Raw genomic sequence first — 19,657 nt, 5'->3', positions numbered from 1 at the left:
TCTTTGAGCCCGCTCATGTCTTTTGTTGGGTTTTAACGGAGTCCTTAGTTCTCGCGATACAAAATGTCCTTGGGTTAGACTGATGACCTTCCCAAGTATCAACTCATCGTACCGGCCACATCACCCCTCAGGTGGCAGGGCGGTACCTGCCTAGCCCCTCTTCGTTACATTTTCGTTTCTACAGTCGGAATCCTACAATGTTATTTATCGCCGTTCCCTTGGAGTTTTTGTCCTTGCGGCATTTATGGTTATTCAGTCAGGCGTCTCCTCCTCGCATTCGTGGGGATAGCTTTGACCCTGAAAACTCTTACCCCTTGGTGTGGTTATTGTTGCTACCTGGCGTGGTGTGAAATGATTGGCTGCCAGGCACTCGCGTTGTCTGTGTGTTTGGGTGGTTCGGTTATGGTCTGTGGTTGGCGGCTTCACCCATTACAAGTAGGGCCTACCTTCTGTTTGTCTGCTTCTGTTCGCTCGCCCTCCCCCTTCTTCTCGCATCGGTTGGGGATGCCTCTTGCCCATCGTTCGGTCCGTGCCTGTTGTCGGGCCTGTGGGGCCGGCTTTGGCTAGCCCTGCTTACCTTTTTCCCGGCTTGGTTGAACCTCGGTTTGACTGGGCTGGATGGTGTTGCTGGTGCTGGTACCTTCAGGTATTGGTACTGCCTTCTTTGTGGCTCCCGGCTTTGGCTGGTGGGCTCCCCTCGGCTATATGGAGTCGAGGATTGTGGCTCTGCTGGTACGGCCAAGACCAGTGGCTGCCCGATGGGGTTCGGTATAGCTGTCCTGTGGCTGTCGGATGGTTGATCTGTCTGAGGGGCTGAGGGGGCTGGATGGGGTCTGTGGCACCTGGTGTGTGGGACTTGGTGGTGGCTGATTGGGGGGGGAGAGGCACCTGCGAGCACCGGTCGGGCATGCATCAGGTTAGGCGATGTCTAATTAAGTGTTTCCGGCCTGATGGGGCTGTTGGGCGAAGCTGATGAGTGCTGCAAAGCTCCTCCATGACCTGGATGGTTGATGGCCACCTGTGCAGATAGTGGGTTGCGACCACCTGGTTGGACTTGTTTGGGTCTTGCGTGCTGAGCTTTGTGGAGTTTGTTTGGTTTCTTGGTTTGGCAATGGGCATGGCTGGCGGGGGCAAGGCACCACGGGTGGGAGATAGGCCCCACTGGCTGTTTAGGTCTGTCACCGCCTGTATGTATTTCTTTTGTTTATATGTTTGTTTTGGGGGACGGGCAGCAGGTACAGGTTCTCCTCACCACTACGCTCTTCGGAGGTACTTGGCAAAGTGGGTTCATAGGGTCGATGGCTGGGCATGCAGATGCGAGAGGTGGACATGTTGGTCACCTCCTCTCTGCCATTGTGTCGCCTGTAGTATTAGTTTGTGTGTGTTTTGTTGGTTTTCTACTGTGGAGGAGGTTTTGCGGGATGGTATTCAGGCCGAGTAGTAGTGATTTTATATTTGTTGGACAAGGAATTTGGTTGGGTCGCTCTCTTGCTCGGCTTCGGCTACGCTTGGTACTGGTTGGCTTCATACCAGAGGGGCTACGGACTTGGACCGGAGAGGGCACTAGGTTGTTTGATGGTCTTGTAATTAGTTCTCATGCGGGTATGACTCGAGGATGGCAGGTGCGGGGCTGTAGACTTAGTTAGCTTAAGATTAGTGGTATACCGGTTAGCGGTATTCCTGTGCTGGTGGGGGCTCATCGTATGCCAGTATTGGCGGTACGAGTTTAAATAAAATTAGATTGACTTCTAAGTACTTTTCCTACTTATTACTTTAATGAATATAAAACACCTTTATGATCTTTATCTTTATTGCAACGTTATCGTTATGCCAAGGAAAGCTCTTCATGAAGAAGAGTTAGAGAAAGCTTATAATAGGCATTCCCGATAGAAGACTGAGGTCTTGTATTATCAATAACGTAGGCAGAGGCCTAGTGCTATCGTAAGACGAAGAAAGGAGAAGAAAGAAAAGAGAAGTATCATTCCCTGTTGCCAAGAACTAACCATCCAAGGAGGGATCGTTACATCATATGACCTAAATGAGTCATACGCACGAAACAATAACATACCTATGACTTATAATCATAAGTTACGTGAAAAGCTTTTCCACTCCCAGCCACATTTTTGACAATAGTGCTCTTCTCACCTCAGTATTCTGACCCCAACTGGTCAAATGCACGAAACCAAATCGCAACAAGCTAGTCATATGACCGATGTGGTCACATGCTCAAAACCCAAGACCTCATAGCGGTTTCATGTGTGAAAACTCATAATCAATAAAACGCAAAAAACAAGTCATATGATCCAAAGTGGTCACATCTGTGAAACCCATGACCCCATAATGAGGTCATATGTGAACAATAACTCATATGCATAAGGCATACCTGTATGGCACACTTGCAAGCTACAATTACCAGGCACTTGTCCCATGACTCATAATTGAGTCAAGTACGAAACATAACAAATCATAACATACACAAATCATATAACCAAAATGGTCATATGCGTGAAAACATTAATGTACCTATAACTTATAATCATAAGTCATGTGAAAATCTTTTCCTTGCTAAGCCACGTTCATGACAGCTATTCAGAGGCAGAGAGGAAAGAGGAGAAAATGAGTATTTAGGTACCCAAAAGAGAAGTGAAATAAGGATTGTGTAGAACCTACTGCTAGGACAGGGGAGAGGAAGATTAGCCAGATAGTCACTGTATTCGCACGTCGTCGATGCCGGCGCAGTGGGTTGCTGTCCAAGTACTTGTAGACCTCGTTCTTGGTCCGTCCTCGTACCATACGGGATCAAGCGTTTCTGCTTCTCGGACATTGGCAGCGTATCTTGTTATCTATGCCTCTTATTTTTTTATTTTTTAATACTATGATACCATGATGTGGAATCGGTGATTTTGGGAGCAAGTACTTTTTTGCATGAGAGCCCATATCGTACAAATTCTTGGCGGTTAGGTTAGATTTTAGAATTGGTCACTCCAAGTAGTCGATGAAGGAAACTATTTCACATCACCAAACATTTAATTCACTATAAAAATAAAAAATGAAGGAACTTTGCTATGATAGTCAAAAGTCAAAAGTTGTGTGGATAAGAACTAAAGAAGCGGGCCCGTAAATCTAAATATTCACGACTTTAACGACATTTCTGTCTTTCCCAATTACCACTCTCAACTGCTTGCCTTTTTCCTCAAAAGAGCCTTGTCGCAAGTTATCAATGTAAAGCTCGTATGCAGGCATGTCTAGTACCAAGTGTTAACACAGTAGGATGGGCTAGGAGGGGGAACCATACAGCCGTTCACAAACTCAATTATCTGATCGTCTGTCATTCCGCGGCCGCGAGAGGAAATCATGTCATGTTCTTGTTCGATGCGCCAGTCGTAAACGCAAGATATATCTTCGGCGTCACTTTTGCTTACCTTGAATTAACACCCCACGAGGGCCTCAAGCCCACAATAGAAAGAAAGAACTCACATATGAATCAGAGCATTTAGCGAGCTAACCCCCCATCAGTATACTCCCTATAAGGGGTCTATCACAACTCCATGAATTGAAGAGCTTTACTCAGTTATCGTGCCATAATCCTTCAACTTGGTGTTGACAAACAAAAGGTGTTCAAGTGAATGTTTTCCCAGCGTGCCTTTTCCTGAAGTCCTACCCCCATTCCATGCTTCCTCCACAACATCATCTGGGAGAGGCCTAAAGCCTACACACCAACCTTCAAATATCACCAAGTCGTAAGGGCCACTGACCATTTCCCAGGAAGCCTCATCGGCCCTATCACCTTGACCCTCGTACGCAGACTTATCATAGGAGGGAATCTTGGTTTCCTGTTGATGATGAAGGGATTGGAAAACTTTTTTGGCCATTTCTATGTCATGAGTCCCGGGCTCACCCCGATGCCGAACCAGCTTATTGTCCGGATACAGCTCGCGCAGCGCAACTTGGTCAGCATGTGTAAGATACAAGTCGTCGACGGAGAATACAACTACGTTCAACGAATGTGGGTAAGTCCGAAGAGTAATGGCAAGAGCAGACACGAGGGTAGATTTTCCGGACCCCTGTGGGCCCGAAATACCGAGGAAGAAGGGCGGGGAAGAGGCGGCTGGATTGGCAGAAGTATGAGCATTGAGGAGCGGGAGGAGGAAAGTGGTCAATATGGGGGTTTTATCCTTGATGACAATGGTGGAAGACATAGATAGAGGGGGAAAAATTGATGAGACTCTGTTTGAGAATTGTACTAGTACTCGAGTATTAAATGATAATAGGTGTTTTGGAGCTTTTAATAAACACTTGCTTTAGGGGAGAAGCGAGGGGCTCGTTTCCTTTCTTTTTTCAGCGTGACGCCATGCGCCATAATTATGGTGATCATAGAAGGACCCTTCCAATGAGGGGCCACCCGCTGCCCGCGACCCCATCCAGCTTGGATGGTAAGTTAACCAGAGCAAGGGAGGCTGAATTCGTGCGATGCTCATGTCCCTAGATTGAAGTCGCCTTCTTTTGGTGCCTCCCTGCCGAAGAGGGAGCAACTTCAATCAGGCGACATGAGTTAGACTACCCTACCCGTACTGTACTCGTACAGTACAGCACCGCACAGTACTAGTACATCGCTTCAGTAACGGTGCCACTCTTCTTGCAGCTCATCTCTGTTGTCTAGAGTAATATTATTTTTGGCTCCTCCATCTGAGGCTTTTCCACTCTGTTACCGAGACCATAAAATTTTATCCTACAGTTGAAGTCAATTTTACATAAGGAAAATGACGGGCAAGGTTCAAACCTCTACAAGTAAGTAGTCTATCCCCTGGCCTCTAAACTTACAAACCTACTGTACCTTTACCCGTGTACAGTACCCAAGTGCTCTCTCTCTCTTCCCTGGACCTCCACTCTTCCCCTACCTGCAACTTGCCTGCCCCTGACAGGTTTGGAGGTTTGGAGGGCGTTGCTTGTGGCAGACGGGGGGACAACAGCCTCGGCTTTCCCCCAGCTGTCAGGAACTGTGAAGGTTATAATATCCTGTGGGCTGTAGCCTAGACGCCGCGATCTGCCCTTCCCCAGACTCTTCCCAACATCCGAGCTTAAGCCGAACCCTAATCCTACCAACTCCCTCCTTTCACATGTAAACCCAAACCCTTCTTTACCAACCTAGGTCATCATCCTCAGAGATCTTCCTCCTCCTCCTCCTCCTCCTTTTTGCATACTTGTTTGCTTCTCTTGTTCTGCTGTCTTGCTTTTATCCGTGCCCGTGCCCCCTCCCCCCCAAATTTACCATCATCTTACACTTTCTCAATCCTTCCAAACATTACACAGCGACACACACAACATGAGCGGCAACGCATCAGCAAAGGGCCTACGCTTTGACGGAATGGTCATCGTCGTAACTGGTGCCGGAGGAGGGCTTGGGAGGGCGTACGCCCTCTTCTTTGGCTCTCGGGGCGCAAATGTCGTTGTAAATGACTTGGGTGGATCATTCAAGGGGGAGGGTAACTCGACAAAGGTATTAAAACCACTACTCGGGGCTCTACCTTTTTACTTGGGCACCGAGATGCTAACTGCGCGGCTTCCTTCCCCACTCCTAGGCGGCAGATGTTGTTGTCGATGAGATAAGGAAGGCTGGTGGGAAGGCCGTTGCCAACTACGATTCTGTAGAATTCGGAGAGAAGATTATTGACACTGCCGTTAAGACATTCGGAACTATCCATATCCTAATCAATAATGCCGGAATTCTCAGAGATATCGCTTTCCGAAACATGAAGGATGATGATTGGAATCTCATCATGAAGGTGCATGTGAAGGGATCATACAAGGTATTTCAATCCCATTCGCCGCACGTGGTGCGCTTTGCTAGTCGCCGTGCTTATTATTTCCCGTCCAGTGCGCGAGAGCAGCCTGGCCCATTTTCAGAAAACAAAAGTACGGGAGAATAATTAATACCGCTTCGGCTGCCGGCCTGTTCGGAAGCTTTGGTCAAACAAATTATGCTGGTAAGAGTAGCTGCTCTAATACTTTTCGCCAAATCCCCAGGGCCGATACACTAACTCCACTCCACTCCCATAGCTGCCAAACTTGCCATGGTTGGTTTCTCGGAAACCCTTGCGCGGGAGGGTGCAAAATATAACATTTTGTGCAATGTTATTGCCCCGATTGCCGCCTCAAGAATGACGGAGACAGTTATGCCCCCAGAAGTACTTGAGACATTGAAGCCCGAATGGGTTGTTCCCTTGGTCGCTGTCCTAGTTCATGAGTCGAATGAAGAAGAGAACGGGGGTATCTTTGAAGTCGGCGGTGGCCACATTGCCAAGTTGCGGTGGGAGAGATCAAAGGGTGCTTTGTTGAAGACCGATAGCTCTTTGACTCCCAGCGCGCTCTTGAAGAAATGGGATGACATCAATGATTTCTCGACCTGTGAGCACCCTAACGGCCCAGCTAATTTCATGGAGTTATTGGAACTGGCTCGTGAGCTCGGAACCAATGAGCAGGGCGAAGAAGTTAGCTTCAAGGATAAGGTAGTCGTCGTCACAGGTGCTGGTGCTGGGTAAGCCATGCCATGCAAGCGTCTTTTTGATCTAAGTCCATCCTCTAACCTCCAAATCAGTCTTGGCCGGGCATACGCTCTGCTGTTCGCTCAGTTGGGAGCATCTGTTGTTGTTAACGATGTGATGAATCCCGATCCTACCGTCAACGAGATCCGAAAGGCCGGTGGAAAGGCTGTGGGCTCAAAGCACTCGGTTGAGGATGGGGGATCTGTCATCGAAACTGCCGTTAAGGCTTTTGGCACTGTCCATGTTGTCATCAACAATGCCGGTATCCTTCGCGACAAATCATTCGCCTCCATGACCGACGAGCAGTGGGATCAAGTGATGGCTGTCCATCTTAACGGAACCTACAAAGTCACCAAAGCTGCATGGCCAATATTCCTTAAACAGAGGTACGGACGTATCGTCAACACTACCTCTACCAGCGGAATCTACGGTAATTTCGGCCAGGCAAATTATTCCGCTGCCAAACTCGCCATTCTTGGTTTCTCCAGGGCATTGGCAAGAGAAGGTGCGAAGCACAACATTTTGGTCAACACAATCGCACCAAATGCCGGTACTGCTATGACTGCTACCGTTTTCCCCAAGGCATGTGCATTCGCAGAAAAGCCCGAAAGAACTCTCGACGCATTCTAATAATTTGCGCAGGATATGGTTCAAGCATTCAAGCCTAGTTACATAGCACCGTTGGTCGTGCTGTTGTCTTCTGACAAGGTCCCCGAGCCAGCCACTGGCGGACTTTATGAGACAGGTTCCGGTTGGTTTGGAAAGACCCGCTGGCAACGTTCCGGTGGATATGGGTGTGTATTTGACAACCTTGTGTGTCCTTCGAAACTCCCGCTGACCCCTATCCCTAAAGGTTCCCCGTAGACACTCCTCTTACGCCCGAGGCAGTTCGCGCATCCTGGGAGGTTATCATCAACTTTGACGATAGTCGTTCCGATCACCCTGAGAGCACCCAAGATGGCATCAAGAAGGTCATGCAAAATATGCAAAACCGCAAGGCCGGACCAAAGAAGCGCATTGTCAACCAAGAGGTTCTCAACAACATCGAGAAAGCCAAGAAGGCCAAAGTTGAAGGAGCTCTCTTCGAGTGCGACGATAAAGAGGTTATCCTTTACAACCTTGGAATCGGAGCAAAGAAGACGGATTTGAAATGGGTATTTGAAGGCGATGAGAACTTTGAAGCTCTACCAACATTCGGTATGCCTCTCCACAATTTCCCTCAAGATCTTAGCCATGCTAACTGGTTAATCAGGGGTCATCCCAGGCTTTGGTGCTGGGACTCCGTTCTCCTATGACGAGATTCTTCCCAATTTCAATCCCATGATGCTCCTCCATGGCGAGCAATTCCTTGAAATTAAGAAATACCCAATCCCAACTTCCTGCTCTTTGACTTCCTACCCAACCCTCCTTGAGGTTGTTGACAAGGGAGCAGCAGCTGTTGTCATAACTAGAACTGAGACTCGAGACTCCACCGGCGACCTTGTATTCGTCAACGAGTCCACCATCTTCGTTCGTGGTTCCGGAAACTTCGGCGGCCCAGCCAAGGTCGCAGACCGTGGGGCTGCCACCGCTCCCAACAAGCCCCCAGCACGGAAGCCCGACGCAGTAACCGAGGAGAAGACCACCGAAGACCAAGCCGTCCTCTACCGACTTAGCGGAGATCGAAACCCCCTCCATGTTGACCCCGAATTCTCCAAAGTTGGCGGCTTCAAGACCCCCATCCTTCATGGACTCTGCTTCATGGGCATTGCCGGAAAGCACATTTACCAGACTTTCGGCGCCTTCAAGAACATCAAGGTCCGCTTTGCGGGCGTTGTTCTTCCAGGGCAGACGCTCAGGACGGAGATGTGGAAGGTGGGCAATAAGGTAATTTTCCAGACTGGTGTTGTTGAGACTGGGAAGCTGGCTATTGCTGCGGCTGCGGCCCAACTTGTAGAGGGTGGAGCGAAGTTGTAACAAGATTATGTCACACTGAGTGACTGGCTGGGCTGCATGATTGATTATGTTATACCTCTCTTTCTATTTTCCGTTTCACTCTTTCCTCTGGTGGCTGACCTCAAGATTTCTTGTACGACTCAAAATGAAAATTGTTGAATCAATTCCTCCGTGTGGGAATTATGGTATCACGATTCAAGTAGTATAATGTGACACGATGCCCAGAAAGCTTTTGGAATTGTAGCAAACAACGCTTTGACATTTCATAAAAGATATGCTATACTTTACTGCAGGTCTCCATATTCACCGGACAAAACTTATGATAGCACTACCTTCATGAAACGTCACCCAGTCGCAGATGCAACCAATAGCAGGCGAGCAAGTGCCCTATCACTGGAGTATAGCACTATAAATCCTGCCACACAGAGTATGCAGAGGCATATCATACCACCATAGCTTCGCGGTGACACCTCTATAAGGTATTGCATAGTACTCGAGCATACAGTTGCCAGTACTTATGGAGAGAGAGGAAAGGTGTTGGTGGAAGCGGTGTACATATCCGGCTTGCAGGGTAGGGGGGGCTGCGGGTTGGATTGCGATATCTAACTCGACACTGCCCTACATCTCGAGTGACCAGCCATGTCCAGAAGGCCCACCACCAGTAACAAGAGGACACCTGCTGTAAAAAATCATGAGTAACATATCCAAACCTCCCTAGGTACGCTAGGCAGAGAAATCTCGCAAACAAAACAAAAATATACCATAACAAAGGCCCCCAAAATAGGATTTCCTATTAAAAAATTAAAAAAATTGTAAACCACATTCGGAATAAACACTCCTCCTCTTCCCTCCTCTCTCAATCTTCATCAGTCGCATCATGATACCTACGCCTAATAAGCATAAAAAAAGACAAATAAACCCGTTAGTCAAACTATACCTCCAGCCTCGCTCATATAAATAAGCGGATAACTGAAAACCACAAAAGCAAAAGCTAGAAAAAGGAGAAAAGAATCTGAAGCAAGGGGAAAAACAAGAAGGAACTCAAAAGACTTCAGCAAGCGCATACCCAGATCTCTGCGATGCAATAACAGAAAGACATTGAAACTCCCCCGAGAACGCCGCTTTCCAGAGGCGAATGGTGCCGTCGTCACCAGCGCTGGAAAGGACCGTTCCCGTAGCATTCCAAGAGACTCTCCAAACGTCGCTGTGGTGGTCGTCAAAGTCTGCGATCAGCTCTACCGACCAACCCTCGCCTACATCGCTGTCGGTATTGTTGGTCTCGTCGTCGCCCTTTGGTGGGGGGGTTTCGTCCACGCCCGTTAGGCCAGCACCGAGGGCACCCATGCGCTGTTGGCGACGAGAGTTGGGTGAATTGGTGGAGTGCTTGCTTCTCGAAGGACTGAGGTGGCCAGGTGAGGCGGTAAGTTTGAAAATACGGACGTGGCCGTCTTTGCAGCCTGTTGCTATGAGGTGATAGCTCCTGCCCATTCCTGCGGCCCAGCTTACATCCCTAACCAGGCCTCTATGTCCCTTCAGTTCTTCAACTGGTCGGAGTCTGACGGTGTCGTGGCCCACCCGGTATACTTGGACTTTGTCCATTGCGCCGACGACAAGCTGCTCGCCGCTCCAGCGAGAGGGGCAGAAGTCAATGCAGAAGGAAACTTCGATCTCTTTCATCGGTGGTGTAGGGAGTGTGTCTATGGCCTCCATTGGTATCCAGTGCGTTAAGTCTTGGGGTTCTCGACATTCGTAGATGTGGATTATCCCGTCGGTTGATATGAATGCTATTTTCAGACCCGTCGAGGTGCCGGACGCGGTGCTCGCCGTGGCCGGCGGAAAGGATATGTCGTAGATCGCTGTGCGCTTCTCGGATGTCATTTGGAATTGGCGTTTCCAGCGGAGTGTGGATCCTTTGGGCTCTGCCCAAGTCAGTACCGTGAAAGACGGGGGTGCGGTGAGTAAAATTCACCCATTTCCTGCTCCTCCCATATTCTCACCATCCGGTCGTAAGAACATGTTGCAATTATTTGACCGTGCTCGGGAGGTCCCCAGATGACCTGTTACACTGCTATAAGCACTACTACAGTCGTTTCCGAGGTTAGAGGGTGACCCACCCTCGTAATGCTAGCCTCGTGAGCTCGGATGGATTCGCTGAGAACCCATTCCCCGTCATCGCTTAGATCAAAAACCTTCAATTTCTGATCCGAAGAAACTGTAGCCATTCGTCTTCCATAGTAATCTACCTTGATATTAGCACCGATTTTTCCGGGAAAACCAAGGTGAAAAAACAACTCTAAACAAACCGTATGCTACATCATGAACCAAATCGTCATGGCCAGTTGAGAAGGTAGTATATGATTGCGCAGCAGAATTTGGCATTGAGGTATAGAACCAACGAATGAAGCTGCCTGGTAAAATCTCACAATTGGGGGCTTGATGGATGCGAGTTTGTCGACTTTGTCGAGAAATTGCACAGTGGTCGGGGGGCGAGGATAATTGCTTGTCAACCGATTCCGGATGATTGGCTAGACGGTTTCTTATCGATAAGGAACCTTGGTCCACCCCTAGATTTCCTAATTTGGTCTAGACTTGCCATGTCACGAGAATATCCTGGGAGAGCTTCTTCGAACACCCTTTTGAACGAAATTTATGGCTGCCAAAGTTTTCGGTACCTGCATATATAGTCAACTCTACTGTCTCTCTCGGAATACAAGCTAGGTGTGAGTGAGGCTGAAGACTAAAAGAGACCTTCTCGAGTGATTCTCAATGATCTGGCCCATAGATTACCCTATGCTTACTGATAGTTATTTTAAAACACAGAATATCATGGCTAACCCATCTTTTCATTGGTGACCTGCCGATAAGAAACACTGCTGTTACATAGTCACAGGCTCGTTACACGTTTAAGGCGGCAAACATATATGACCAGAACAGTAGTTTAAAATAACAAATTCTAGGAACCTGATTAAACAATCCGAAGAAAATGGAGAGTTTGAAGCTCGTTGAAAAGAAACATGTCTAACGAAATGAGGTATTCGCAAAGAAACATCAAAGGAGAACATGGGAGAACCCTCTCAATGCTACACTTGTGAAGGAATACAAACCCAAATGGAACAGAAGACAAGGGAAAAACAAAAATAGGCATCACCGTTCCCCAAAGCCCAGAAAGTAGAAAGAGTAAAAAGTGAGTAAAGACTCCTCTTTGTGAAAAGATACGAGAAGTTTTAACCCACATAGTACCTCATCTCCCCAAGTCCTCACGGGACAATACTTTCGATGCCGGCATTCTTCCAGAAAACCTCTCTCTCCTTCATGGCGTCTTCAGCCCATTTCTTAACAAAATCATTTTTGATGCTTTCCCTGACATGCAAAAATTCTTTGAGATCTTTCTGAGCTTCGTACTTCTTTTCATATTCAATAGTCTGGCAGATAAGCTCAAATCGGTCCACTAGTAGTCGCGAAGTGATATCAGCGGCCGCCTCGATAAACTGTGGCGAAGAAGTTTACCATCCTTGACAAAAACGGCTTCCGGTGTCTTTCCGGTCTCATATTCCATCCACAAATCCATGATATCTTTTGCTATCACCTCCGAGATTGGCTTCAGGAGTTTATTAACTATGTACTGCATGGATTCGAGCTCTCGTCGGTGTTTCTCGGCTGGATATAGCATCAGTTTTTAAATACCCTAGTGATGCCAGGAAGGTGCCTCCTGCCTTTCTCGATCTTATCTGGTGGCGTAATATCTCCGACCAAAGCCTCAGCCATATCGTGAACGATAGCCAACTTCACGCAGCGGTCTTTGTCAACTTTGTGCTCTGGAGGACAAAGCATGGTGATAACACTCATTCGGTACATATGATCACTTATCGACTCTACACCACCAAAAGATACGTCAGAAATTTAGATCATCCATCAGAAATAGTGGGGTAACCGCAAGGACTATTATCGAGGCAGGGGCAGTGTGAGAACAGAGTCTCTTCCAAGTACCTCCTTGAAGAATTCCATGCTTACGCCACCCTTCTCTAGGTGTAGTCTTCAATCTTTCGATGATATGAAGAAATGCTAAAGGTGAGCCGGGTGAAGCTACGGTGGTGGCAGGGATTGATTTCAGGACCGCAATGAGTGGCAGCATCAGCTAATGCCATCCCCAAGAGAGAAAGAGCTTGAAGGGCATTACCTGCATCTAGTGACCAGTTTTGAATGAAGTTATTGGTATTCGAGCCAACGACTTGAGCTAAAAGAGAATGTTAGCATTTAGCAATGAAATAAAGATACGTGGGGTACTCACGCGGGGTTTTAGACATTGTTGCTTGTCTGATGAGGGTGCCGATACGGCGAGTAAAGAATGAAGCCACGAGTGGAGAATTTGAAGGGGATTCTGGGGAAATCAAAAGGGAGTAAGCAAATTTAAGGGGGGGTATATGTTACAAGGTGTTTTTCTTTTTTCCGAAGAATAAAGTGACAGTTGTAGGACACTCGAGCAGAAGGACTGCGAGAAGGGAACTGGCTTCCGGTTGACAGTTCACGATTCTTTGGAGGAGGCTCAACGGCGGGCATCTTGGAGGCTTTGGTCAAGGGCCGGGGTTCCGCCCTTGGGAGGAAAATGGCTCGGCAGCAACCACCTTAGTGTTTCCTCTAGGGAACTCCGGAGTTTGTGTATCGCTTCAGCCAACAAACCAACAAACTCAAACACCAGGCACGACTCAGATACCCCTTCGTCTTCACACCTTACAGCGATTCCCGTGGCCGTTATCAAAGCAGCAGCAGCCGCAACCATTATCCCTCACCCCCCCCCACGCACCCCCGCCTGACCTCAGCAAACGTGCACTCCCGTCACATAAACATACAAGAAAAAAGACCCGGGTGTTCTCCTAACAACCCATGAAGTCCTCACCCACCGTCTCCCTACTGCTCACGAACCTACGGCTGCTGGACTATGATGGAGAAGCTGAAGACTCATTCCCTGTCACCCCCGACGTTTTTACTTCGTTGAAGAACAAAGGGAAAGCTTTTGAGCACATTGTTTACCACCTCTTTTCTTCCTTTGACCCTGAGGAATGTGCAATTGTACGTTGCTTATCAGCATTCCTCCCCCCACGGCAAACCGGATGACGGAAAGTAGCTTTAAGAAGGTTTGGTAATGAGAGACTAATTCAGGAGGCTAAATTAGAGACTTGAGGGTTGCTGGCCGATTTACGAACCCGCGCAATCGAGGGAATTTCGGAATGTAGTGTTTAAATGGCTCACTGACCTCAAAAGGGCTGGCCAGTTAGGGAATATCCTAGTCAGGAAGACTTTAATGGACGATTGCTCCGGAGAACGCTATGAAGAGTTGTTGTTGGCATTGTCTACAACGGTGTTGAAGGATCGCATCGAAAACGGATTTTTCAAAGATGTCGCTCAGGGGACATATGGTGCGTGTCGGGATTGATGTCCCCAAAAATCTCAAATTTCTAACATATGATGGCGCGTTATAGCATATAACCAGACCTCCTCCCCTGCACCACGGGACCTGAAAGTCTTAACACTTGCTCATCAAGCGTCATTGAGCCAACTACTTCACGCCCGTCGCCTTTCCAAAGCTCAATGGGCATCCTTTTCTGCGTTCCTAGATACCAAGGAAACAGAGATTTCGGCGCTCTCTCAGTCCCTTATACGATCAAGCGCAGAAGACACACAGAAGTCACTTCCCCGGGGGTACGAGGAGGATGTACTCAGAAAGTGGAGAAACAATTGGCTCGGGGATCAACGGTGGCTTGATATATTACTCCAGGGGGACCCTGAGTTCACTCGGGAACAGTTTTTCGAGCTGCCGTTTGAGAAGGCACTGACGAAGCATGAGCACTTCAAGAGCGGACCTGTGAGTGCGAGGAGTGGAGAGATCAGCTTAAGGGCGCTGGAACAACAGATTCAAGATCAAAAAAGGAAGTTGGGGGAGCTTCGGCAGCTACGGCAGGACCACATAGAGACTATCCCTCATGCTAACCCACAACCGACCCCAAAAGCTGTTTCGGCTGAGGGTACAGAGACTAAGAAACAATTGAAGGTTGCATTCAGTCGACACCAAGTAAGATACACCCAATAACAAAGCTTCCATCGCTAATGGAATCGTAGCTCCTACATAGTGGTCAGTTGGAGATTACAAGAGATTGCCTCACAGGTGAGAGAAACGAGTGTAAGTTTGCCCTTCGTTGTTGTTCCACTGATGCGCTAAATCACTTCTCAGACACCGAACTGTTGGCATCATTACGCGATGACCTTGCTGCGGCTAGCGCTCCTAGAGTGCGTCGTGAAACTGAGAAAGCACTGGAATACCGTTTTAGGACAGCTAGCGAACCGGAAGAGGGTCTTGGTATGGACGAAGCCCAAGGGGAAGAGCAAACAGAGCTATCCGACCAGGTAAAGAGAGAAGAACAGCTGTCGGAACCGGAAAATTATAGGTCCGAAGATTTGTCGATCTGCTCCGCCCACCCAGGGTACGAATACAAGGACACCTCGCCGCCTCTACAAGAATACAACCCACGCCGAAAACCACCAATGAAAGTTTCCCAACGGATTCATGAATACGAGCCGCACCAAACAAACTCTACTGATGCCTCGGATGAAGATGAGCACCTCAGCAGTTTAGAAGCCTCAGTAATATCACTAACCCCACGTGCGCCCCGCCAACGCAATGCTATGTCTGTATCGCCGGAGCCAAGCATGCCTAAAAAATCGATTGGCCGATTTTCCCTTGGGTCTGGGGACGATGAACTTCTGGCTGAGCAGGTTTGTTTACTCCGCATTATCGGCCGGCGCTAGGAATCGATTCCAACACTAACCCAATGAATTATAGATTGTATCAACAGTGGCGGGAGCTACCTATTCTCCAGAAAAGCCGTCACCAGTTAAGCGTGACCAACATCACAATTCTTACGAACTACCTCGGATGGGCTCGCCAACCTCTTCATTAGATGAATCATTTGACGTAGATGAGAGCGAAATGCTAGATATTGCCCAGTCGCCAGGGAGCAACCGTTTCCCCAACAGGCCCCCGTCCCTTAGCCCGCCAGATAATCGCAACCTGTCCACGCCAATGCAGAGCCCCTCGGCCACAACACCAAAAGAGGATCTGCTGATGTTGGAGGATTACAATTCAGTATTCAAATCACGGCCTAAGGTTGCACTGTCGCCGACCTTCACTCCATCTGCCGGGACGCCAGAGCGACCACCGGGCCTCTCTTTGATGTCTGGGGTAGAAGGCACACCCTCGGCCGGATACTCGGAGGACGAAAGTGAAGATGGCAACGACTACATATCATCACCGTTGAATCTAAAAAGTGAGAGGTGGAGGAGGATGTAATCGTTGCCATCGTAGTAACTTAGTATCAGTATTGGTGTAGCAGTGGTGGTAGTTTGACAACTTTCCTTGATTATTTTTTATGTACAAAAAGGTCTTTCCTTAGTCTCGGAGGATTCCGACGTGTATACAGTACCCAGAGGAGGAGTTTATTTCGGGCGTGAGCAGCGAGTCGGGAATGCGATATGTGTGGAAGGATTTACGAAATCTCTCGAGCCAAGTCTCGAATACTTCTGGGGATCGGAGCTCCTGCGCAATCACTGCCAAAGTTGGCTTCGCTTCTCCCTCTCCTCCCGCTCCTTCGGAAAGTGTGCTGCCACTGTCTCTTCCCCCAGCTGCCCTCGTGGAGAAGGATGAGGCGGCCGAAAGTTCCCGACAAGCCTCCTCCAGGGCCTCAACAAACCCCTCCACCAATGACTCATTATATATACAATCGCAAGCAATCACCGCACCAAATGGCACCCCTTCCTTAAGCACCGGGTGCTCCCGAGTAATCCGATCCTTTTCCCAATCTATCGCGAGAGTCCTAACCATCGCGCTCCCCTTCACCCTCGCACCTCCCTTGCGCTGAGCAACAGCAGGCGGGGTATTCTCCTCCAAATTCCTCCTTAACAGCTTCAGCACATACTCCTGGTCGCTGAGAAAATAGGCCCGAACCCTGCCACTACTCCCAAGCGTCAACCCAAGCACACCTGCAACCCCGCAGCCAAGTTCCAAGACCGTAGACCTCGAGCTCAAAACTCCATGACTAAAGAATGCGTTCCCGGGGTTCGAAAGGTAGTCTGCAAAGATGGGGGTTACTTTCCAAAGGACTTGTTGCCAGTCAGCAAGTAGATTGCAATAAGTTAATGTGTTGTGTGTATGGGGGGGGGGGTTGTTCGGGTAGGTGGTACGGTACCGGCACCGGTTGTCTCACCACCACGGGGAGATGAGAGCACGCTGGGTGACTGCTGGATTGTCAGGTCCCGTGCACCGATGGTGATGTTAACGGAGAGGGACTTGGGATCTAGGAAGCCGAGGTCTTTGGATGGAGGTTTGGTGGCGAAGAGGGTTATGGATTCTGCAAGGATGGGGGTGGGGATGGGCCGCCGGGCGGGGGGGGGTTTTGGTGGTTAGTTTGTTCACTTTTTTGTTCACCGCTCTTATAGGGGTGGGGGTAAGCGAACCTTCGTACGTGTCGTGGATTTCGTGGAGGAGGGGGAGGAAAGTGCTGAGTGGCATCTTCCAACGGTAAGGTATTTTGGCCGCTATTGGGAGGTACAAGTAGTAGTCTCCAAGGACGGGGGGGTGCTTGTGATAAGTTGGTATGATATGATAGTTGCACAGCACAGCAAGCGTAGTACCTTTTTTTTTTACCCTCCCTTTTGACTTTTACGGTGCGGTAGGGTAGTGTGTTTTTGTGTAGAAGGTCTGTGAAGCAGGTAGGATAGATACCGGTGTGATAGGTAAACGGGAAGGAGGTAAGTTATGATAATAATAATATTATTATGGTGTTCCCTTTTTTTTCAGCATAAATGAGCAAAAAACAAAAGAACATAAAATAAAATAAATAAGATAAGATAAATAAGATAAAATAAAACAATCAAAAGAAATTTATTATATAAGACAATCTTTTTCAAAAAACATGGTCATATAATGAATATTCCAAGACAAAATAATTGTGCCAAGTACACAAATGCCAAGCAAAGTAACAGTAAGTCTGAAATCATCATTTTAATATTATACAGAAGAGACTTACAAATACTACTTGCACTTTTATAAGATATCAGAATATATACTCTCATATAATTAAATATCATAGACTACAAGATTGGGTCATTCTCTTCTCACCCTCCAATTTTCATAATTATCTGATTGTTCATTTTTGAGTTATTTCTAAATATACATAAAAATATAATTGATAGTACATTTGGCTCCAGCAATAAGCATAACTTTTTACCTCTCTAAACTGAGTTTAAAGTAGTATGATGGAAAATATAAAAAGATTAGACTCAAAAATAAAGCAAAGTATATAGTATTAAATTAAAGCTAAGTATAGCATTTGTATAATACTATAGATAATAATTAGAAGAAAGTTAGGATAATAACCCATAACCAATAGTGACTTGAAATAGTATGAAAGTTAAAAAAGATTCAATAGTATTGAGATTGTAGTGAATATATATAAAGATAAACATAGCTCAAACAAATGAGTATTCGTTTACCATTTACAAATACAACAATGAGGATATCAGAAATTGAAACTTGAACTGCATTACGAGAACAGAATAGATGCAAATCCAGCAATTGGCACATTTAGTTCAGCATGTCGAAGAATGAAACTGGTTGCGGAGTTTGGCCTTAAGCATAATTGTACACAGGACAAAACATGTCTGACATGTCATGAGCTGAGAGCAAACCAACGCCAAGTTCATGGTCCGATATTGAATGTGGACCAAGGGTCTAACCGGGCTGTTAATGAGGAACTTGATTCTGCAAAAGGTATAGGAGGAGCAATAAGAAGACAAGAGACAGATGTAATAATAGTGAGAGATATTTGACAAAGACTTGATAGTAATAAAGAGACTAATTTAGGGAAAAATAGGGAAATAGACCAGTTGATTACTGCTAGGCGGAGACAACCTAATAGACTTTGGAGTTGTCTAGACTAATCAAGAATCATTTTTGTAGACAGAGATTGTCTAGGAAGGCTTGAATTTACTCGCTTCGTTTATGACTACTAAGAGTAAAGCAAAATTGGTAAAGTAAGATAGAATACTAAAACTAATATTATATTGTTAAAATCTCTTCTCCGTTGCTTGATGATGTCGAAAGCTTGCGAGGTACTTCGATATTTATATTCTACGTCTGAGTGTTCATGGACTACATCTATTCATTATACAATGAGGTATCTCCTTAAGTATAACTCGCAACGTTGGGTATTCTTCAAGGTGCGAATATCTGAAGACTCTGAAAATCACTACACCCTCTTCGGTAATAATAGAGTTAACTGGAAATCATGCCATTTCCAACAGTAATTCTCCGATTATCAGAGTTTTTAGACTTATGGCCTAGTTCTCAAGTTGAACTGAGTTGGCCCCAATTGTCTCCATCATTAATGAACTGATCAGTTTCATCTGAGGGTTGTATCCGTGAAGGTAGTCGTACTCGTAACCTTCCTGGGTCTGCTGACTTTGAACCTTCATAACTCCTTACTTAACACAATAGATATCTGTTGGAGGACTCCCTACTAATTTGCAGGAAGCTACTCCGCTAGGTTGACAGATAATTGCTGGGTCGGCAACCCTTGATTGCTCTGGGCAGCAGGATTTTGATTACCATCCTAGTATTCGGAATTATTCCTGCAGCTACAATATTCTTTGTAACCTAGTTGTAATACTCTGTAAAGTCTATTAGCCTCTAAGATAGTGTGTCTTGGAGTTCTAAACTCTTCTAGTTATTTTAGAGTAGGTGTGAATATATTGGTCTCTTGTTGAGATCCTTTATTATTCAATATCATCTCATTGTGTAAAAATGTTCTATTACTTACAGCCCATTCCAAAGACATCACATCTTTGAAAACTAGTAATTCTCTAAGTAGTTGATAGATTCACTCTGTTCTACATCCCAGACCTAACCGAAGGTTCTCGCCCATATATCCTGTGAACAGGATCCGGTTGGACCGACAGCAGTAACGTATACAGTATTATTCTGACACCTTTAATTCTGTGGCATTATAGTCACAGGACACAAACTGAGGTGGAAAATGTATGTTGACGTGCGGGACCTGTAAAGACACTGCAGGGGGGTGTTGGAGACCAGAGATTCCAATTCTGGGCGAGGTTACCCTACTTAGGGTGGT

At 47.0% G+C, this 19,657-nt stretch overlaps 6 protein-coding genes; 2 read left to right on the top strand and 4 right to left on the bottom strand.

Moving 5' to 3' along the window:
- Positions 1 to 3,123: 3,123 nt before the first annotated feature.
- GSTUM_00006430001 (uncharacterized protein) lies at positions 3,124 to 4,217 on the bottom strand (the record flags this gene model as incomplete). XM_002838595.2 has 3 exons in its annotated part: positions 3,568 to 4,217; positions 3,296 to 3,417; positions 3,124 to 3,245 (listed from the first exon to the last, which is right to left on the bottom strand). The coding sequence occupies exons 1-3, from the start codon at positions 4,197 to 4,199 to the stop codon at positions 3,124 to 3,126; spliced, it is 876 nt and encodes a 291-aa protein (XP_002838641.1). The 5' UTR covers positions 4,200 to 4,217.
- Positions 4,218 to 4,659: 442 nt separating this feature from the next.
- On the top strand, positions 4,660 to 8,641 carry GSTUM_00006429001 (uncharacterized protein). XM_002838594.2 has 10 exons: positions 4,660 to 5,497; positions 5,580 to 5,807; positions 5,876 to 5,984; positions 6,058 to 6,535; positions 6,596 to 6,936; positions 6,987 to 7,128; positions 7,185 to 7,209; positions 7,251 to 7,336; positions 7,396 to 7,739; positions 7,795 to 8,641. Exons 1-10 carry the CDS (start codon positions 5,324 to 5,326, stop codon positions 8,496 to 8,498), a joined length of 2,631 nt encoding a protein of 876 aa, XP_002838640.1. The 5' UTR covers positions 4,660 to 5,323; the 3' UTR covers positions 8,499 to 8,641.
- Positions 8,642 to 9,518: 877 nt separating this feature from the next.
- On the bottom strand, positions 9,519 to 10,856 carry GSTUM_00006428001 (uncharacterized protein; the record flags this gene model as incomplete). Its single annotated transcript, XM_002838593.1, has 5 exons — positions 9,519 to 9,730; positions 9,878 to 10,387; positions 10,447 to 10,534; positions 10,592 to 10,716; positions 10,781 to 10,856. The coding sequence occupies 5 exons, from the start codon at positions 10,854 to 10,856 to the stop codon at positions 9,519 to 9,521; spliced, it is 1,011 nt and encodes a 336-aa protein (XP_002838639.1).
- Positions 10,857 to 11,398: 542 nt separating this feature from the next.
- On the bottom strand, positions 11,399 to 13,034 carry GSTUM_00006427001 (uncharacterized protein). XM_002838592.2 has 7 exons: positions 12,906 to 13,034; positions 12,766 to 12,855; positions 12,655 to 12,711; positions 12,465 to 12,560; positions 12,162 to 12,349; positions 11,985 to 12,129; positions 11,399 to 11,925 (listed from the first exon to the last, which is right to left on the bottom strand). The coding sequence occupies exons 2-7, from the start codon at positions 12,779 to 12,781 to the stop codon at positions 11,735 to 11,737; spliced, it is 693 nt and encodes a 230-aa protein (XP_002838638.1). The 5' UTR covers positions 12,782 to 12,855; positions 12,906 to 13,034; the 3' UTR covers positions 11,399 to 11,734.
- Positions 13,035 to 13,151: 117 nt separating this feature from the next.
- GSTUM_00006426001 (uncharacterized protein) lies at positions 13,152 to 15,819 on the top strand (the record flags this gene model as incomplete). XM_002838591.2 has 6 exons in its annotated part: positions 13,152 to 13,544; positions 13,648 to 13,891; positions 13,955 to 14,544; positions 14,592 to 14,652; positions 14,704 to 15,245; positions 15,313 to 15,819. Exons 1-6 carry the CDS (start codon positions 13,359 to 13,361, stop codon positions 15,817 to 15,819), a joined length of 2,130 nt encoding a protein of 709 aa, XP_002838637.1. The 5' UTR covers positions 13,152 to 13,358.
- Positions 15,820 to 15,918: 99 nt separating this feature from the next.
- Positions 15,919 to 17,037, bottom strand: GSTUM_00006425001 (uncharacterized protein; the record flags this gene model as incomplete). Its single annotated transcript, XM_002838590.1, has 3 exons — positions 15,919 to 16,628; positions 16,715 to 16,763; positions 16,816 to 17,037. 3 exons carry the CDS (start codon positions 17,035 to 17,037, stop codon positions 15,919 to 15,921), a joined length of 981 nt encoding a protein of 326 aa, XP_002838636.1.
- Positions 17,038 to 19,657: the final 2,620 nt, after the last annotated feature.

The sequence above is a fragment of the Tuber melanosporum genome, assembly GCF_000151645.1.
Source record: "Tuber melanosporum whole genome shotgun sequence assembly, scaffold_26, strain Mel28".
Lineage (NCBI taxonomy): Eukaryota > Fungi > Ascomycota > Pezizomycetes > Pezizales > Tuberaceae > Tuber > Tuber melanosporum.
The sequence above is the reverse complement of the archived record's forward strand: the minus strand, read 5'-3'. Positions and strand labels throughout refer to the sequence as shown.

Coding starts and splice junctions, on each gene's coding strand:
- GSTUM_00006429001 (XM_002838594.2), top strand. CDS start 5,324: ATGAGCGGCAACGCATCAGCAAAGGGCCTACGCTTTGACGGAATGGTC. Junction 6,937..6,986: donor CCTTAAACAGAGGTACGGAC/GTATCGTCAACA, acceptor AATTTCGGCCAG/GCAAATTATTCCGCTGCCAA. Junction 7,129..7,184: donor TACCGTTTTCCCCAAGGCAT/GTGCATTCGCAG, acceptor TAATTTGCGCAG/GATATGGTTCAAGCATTCAA.
- GSTUM_00006427001 (XM_002838592.2), bottom strand. Junction 12,130..12,161: donor ACCTTCCTGGCATCACTAGG/GTATTTAAAAAC, acceptor TATCCAGCCGAG/AAACACCGACGAGAGCTCGA. Junction 11,926..11,984: donor AGCCGTTTTTGTCAAGGATG/GTAAACTTCTTC, acceptor CGCGACTACTAG/TGGACCGATTTGAGCTTATC.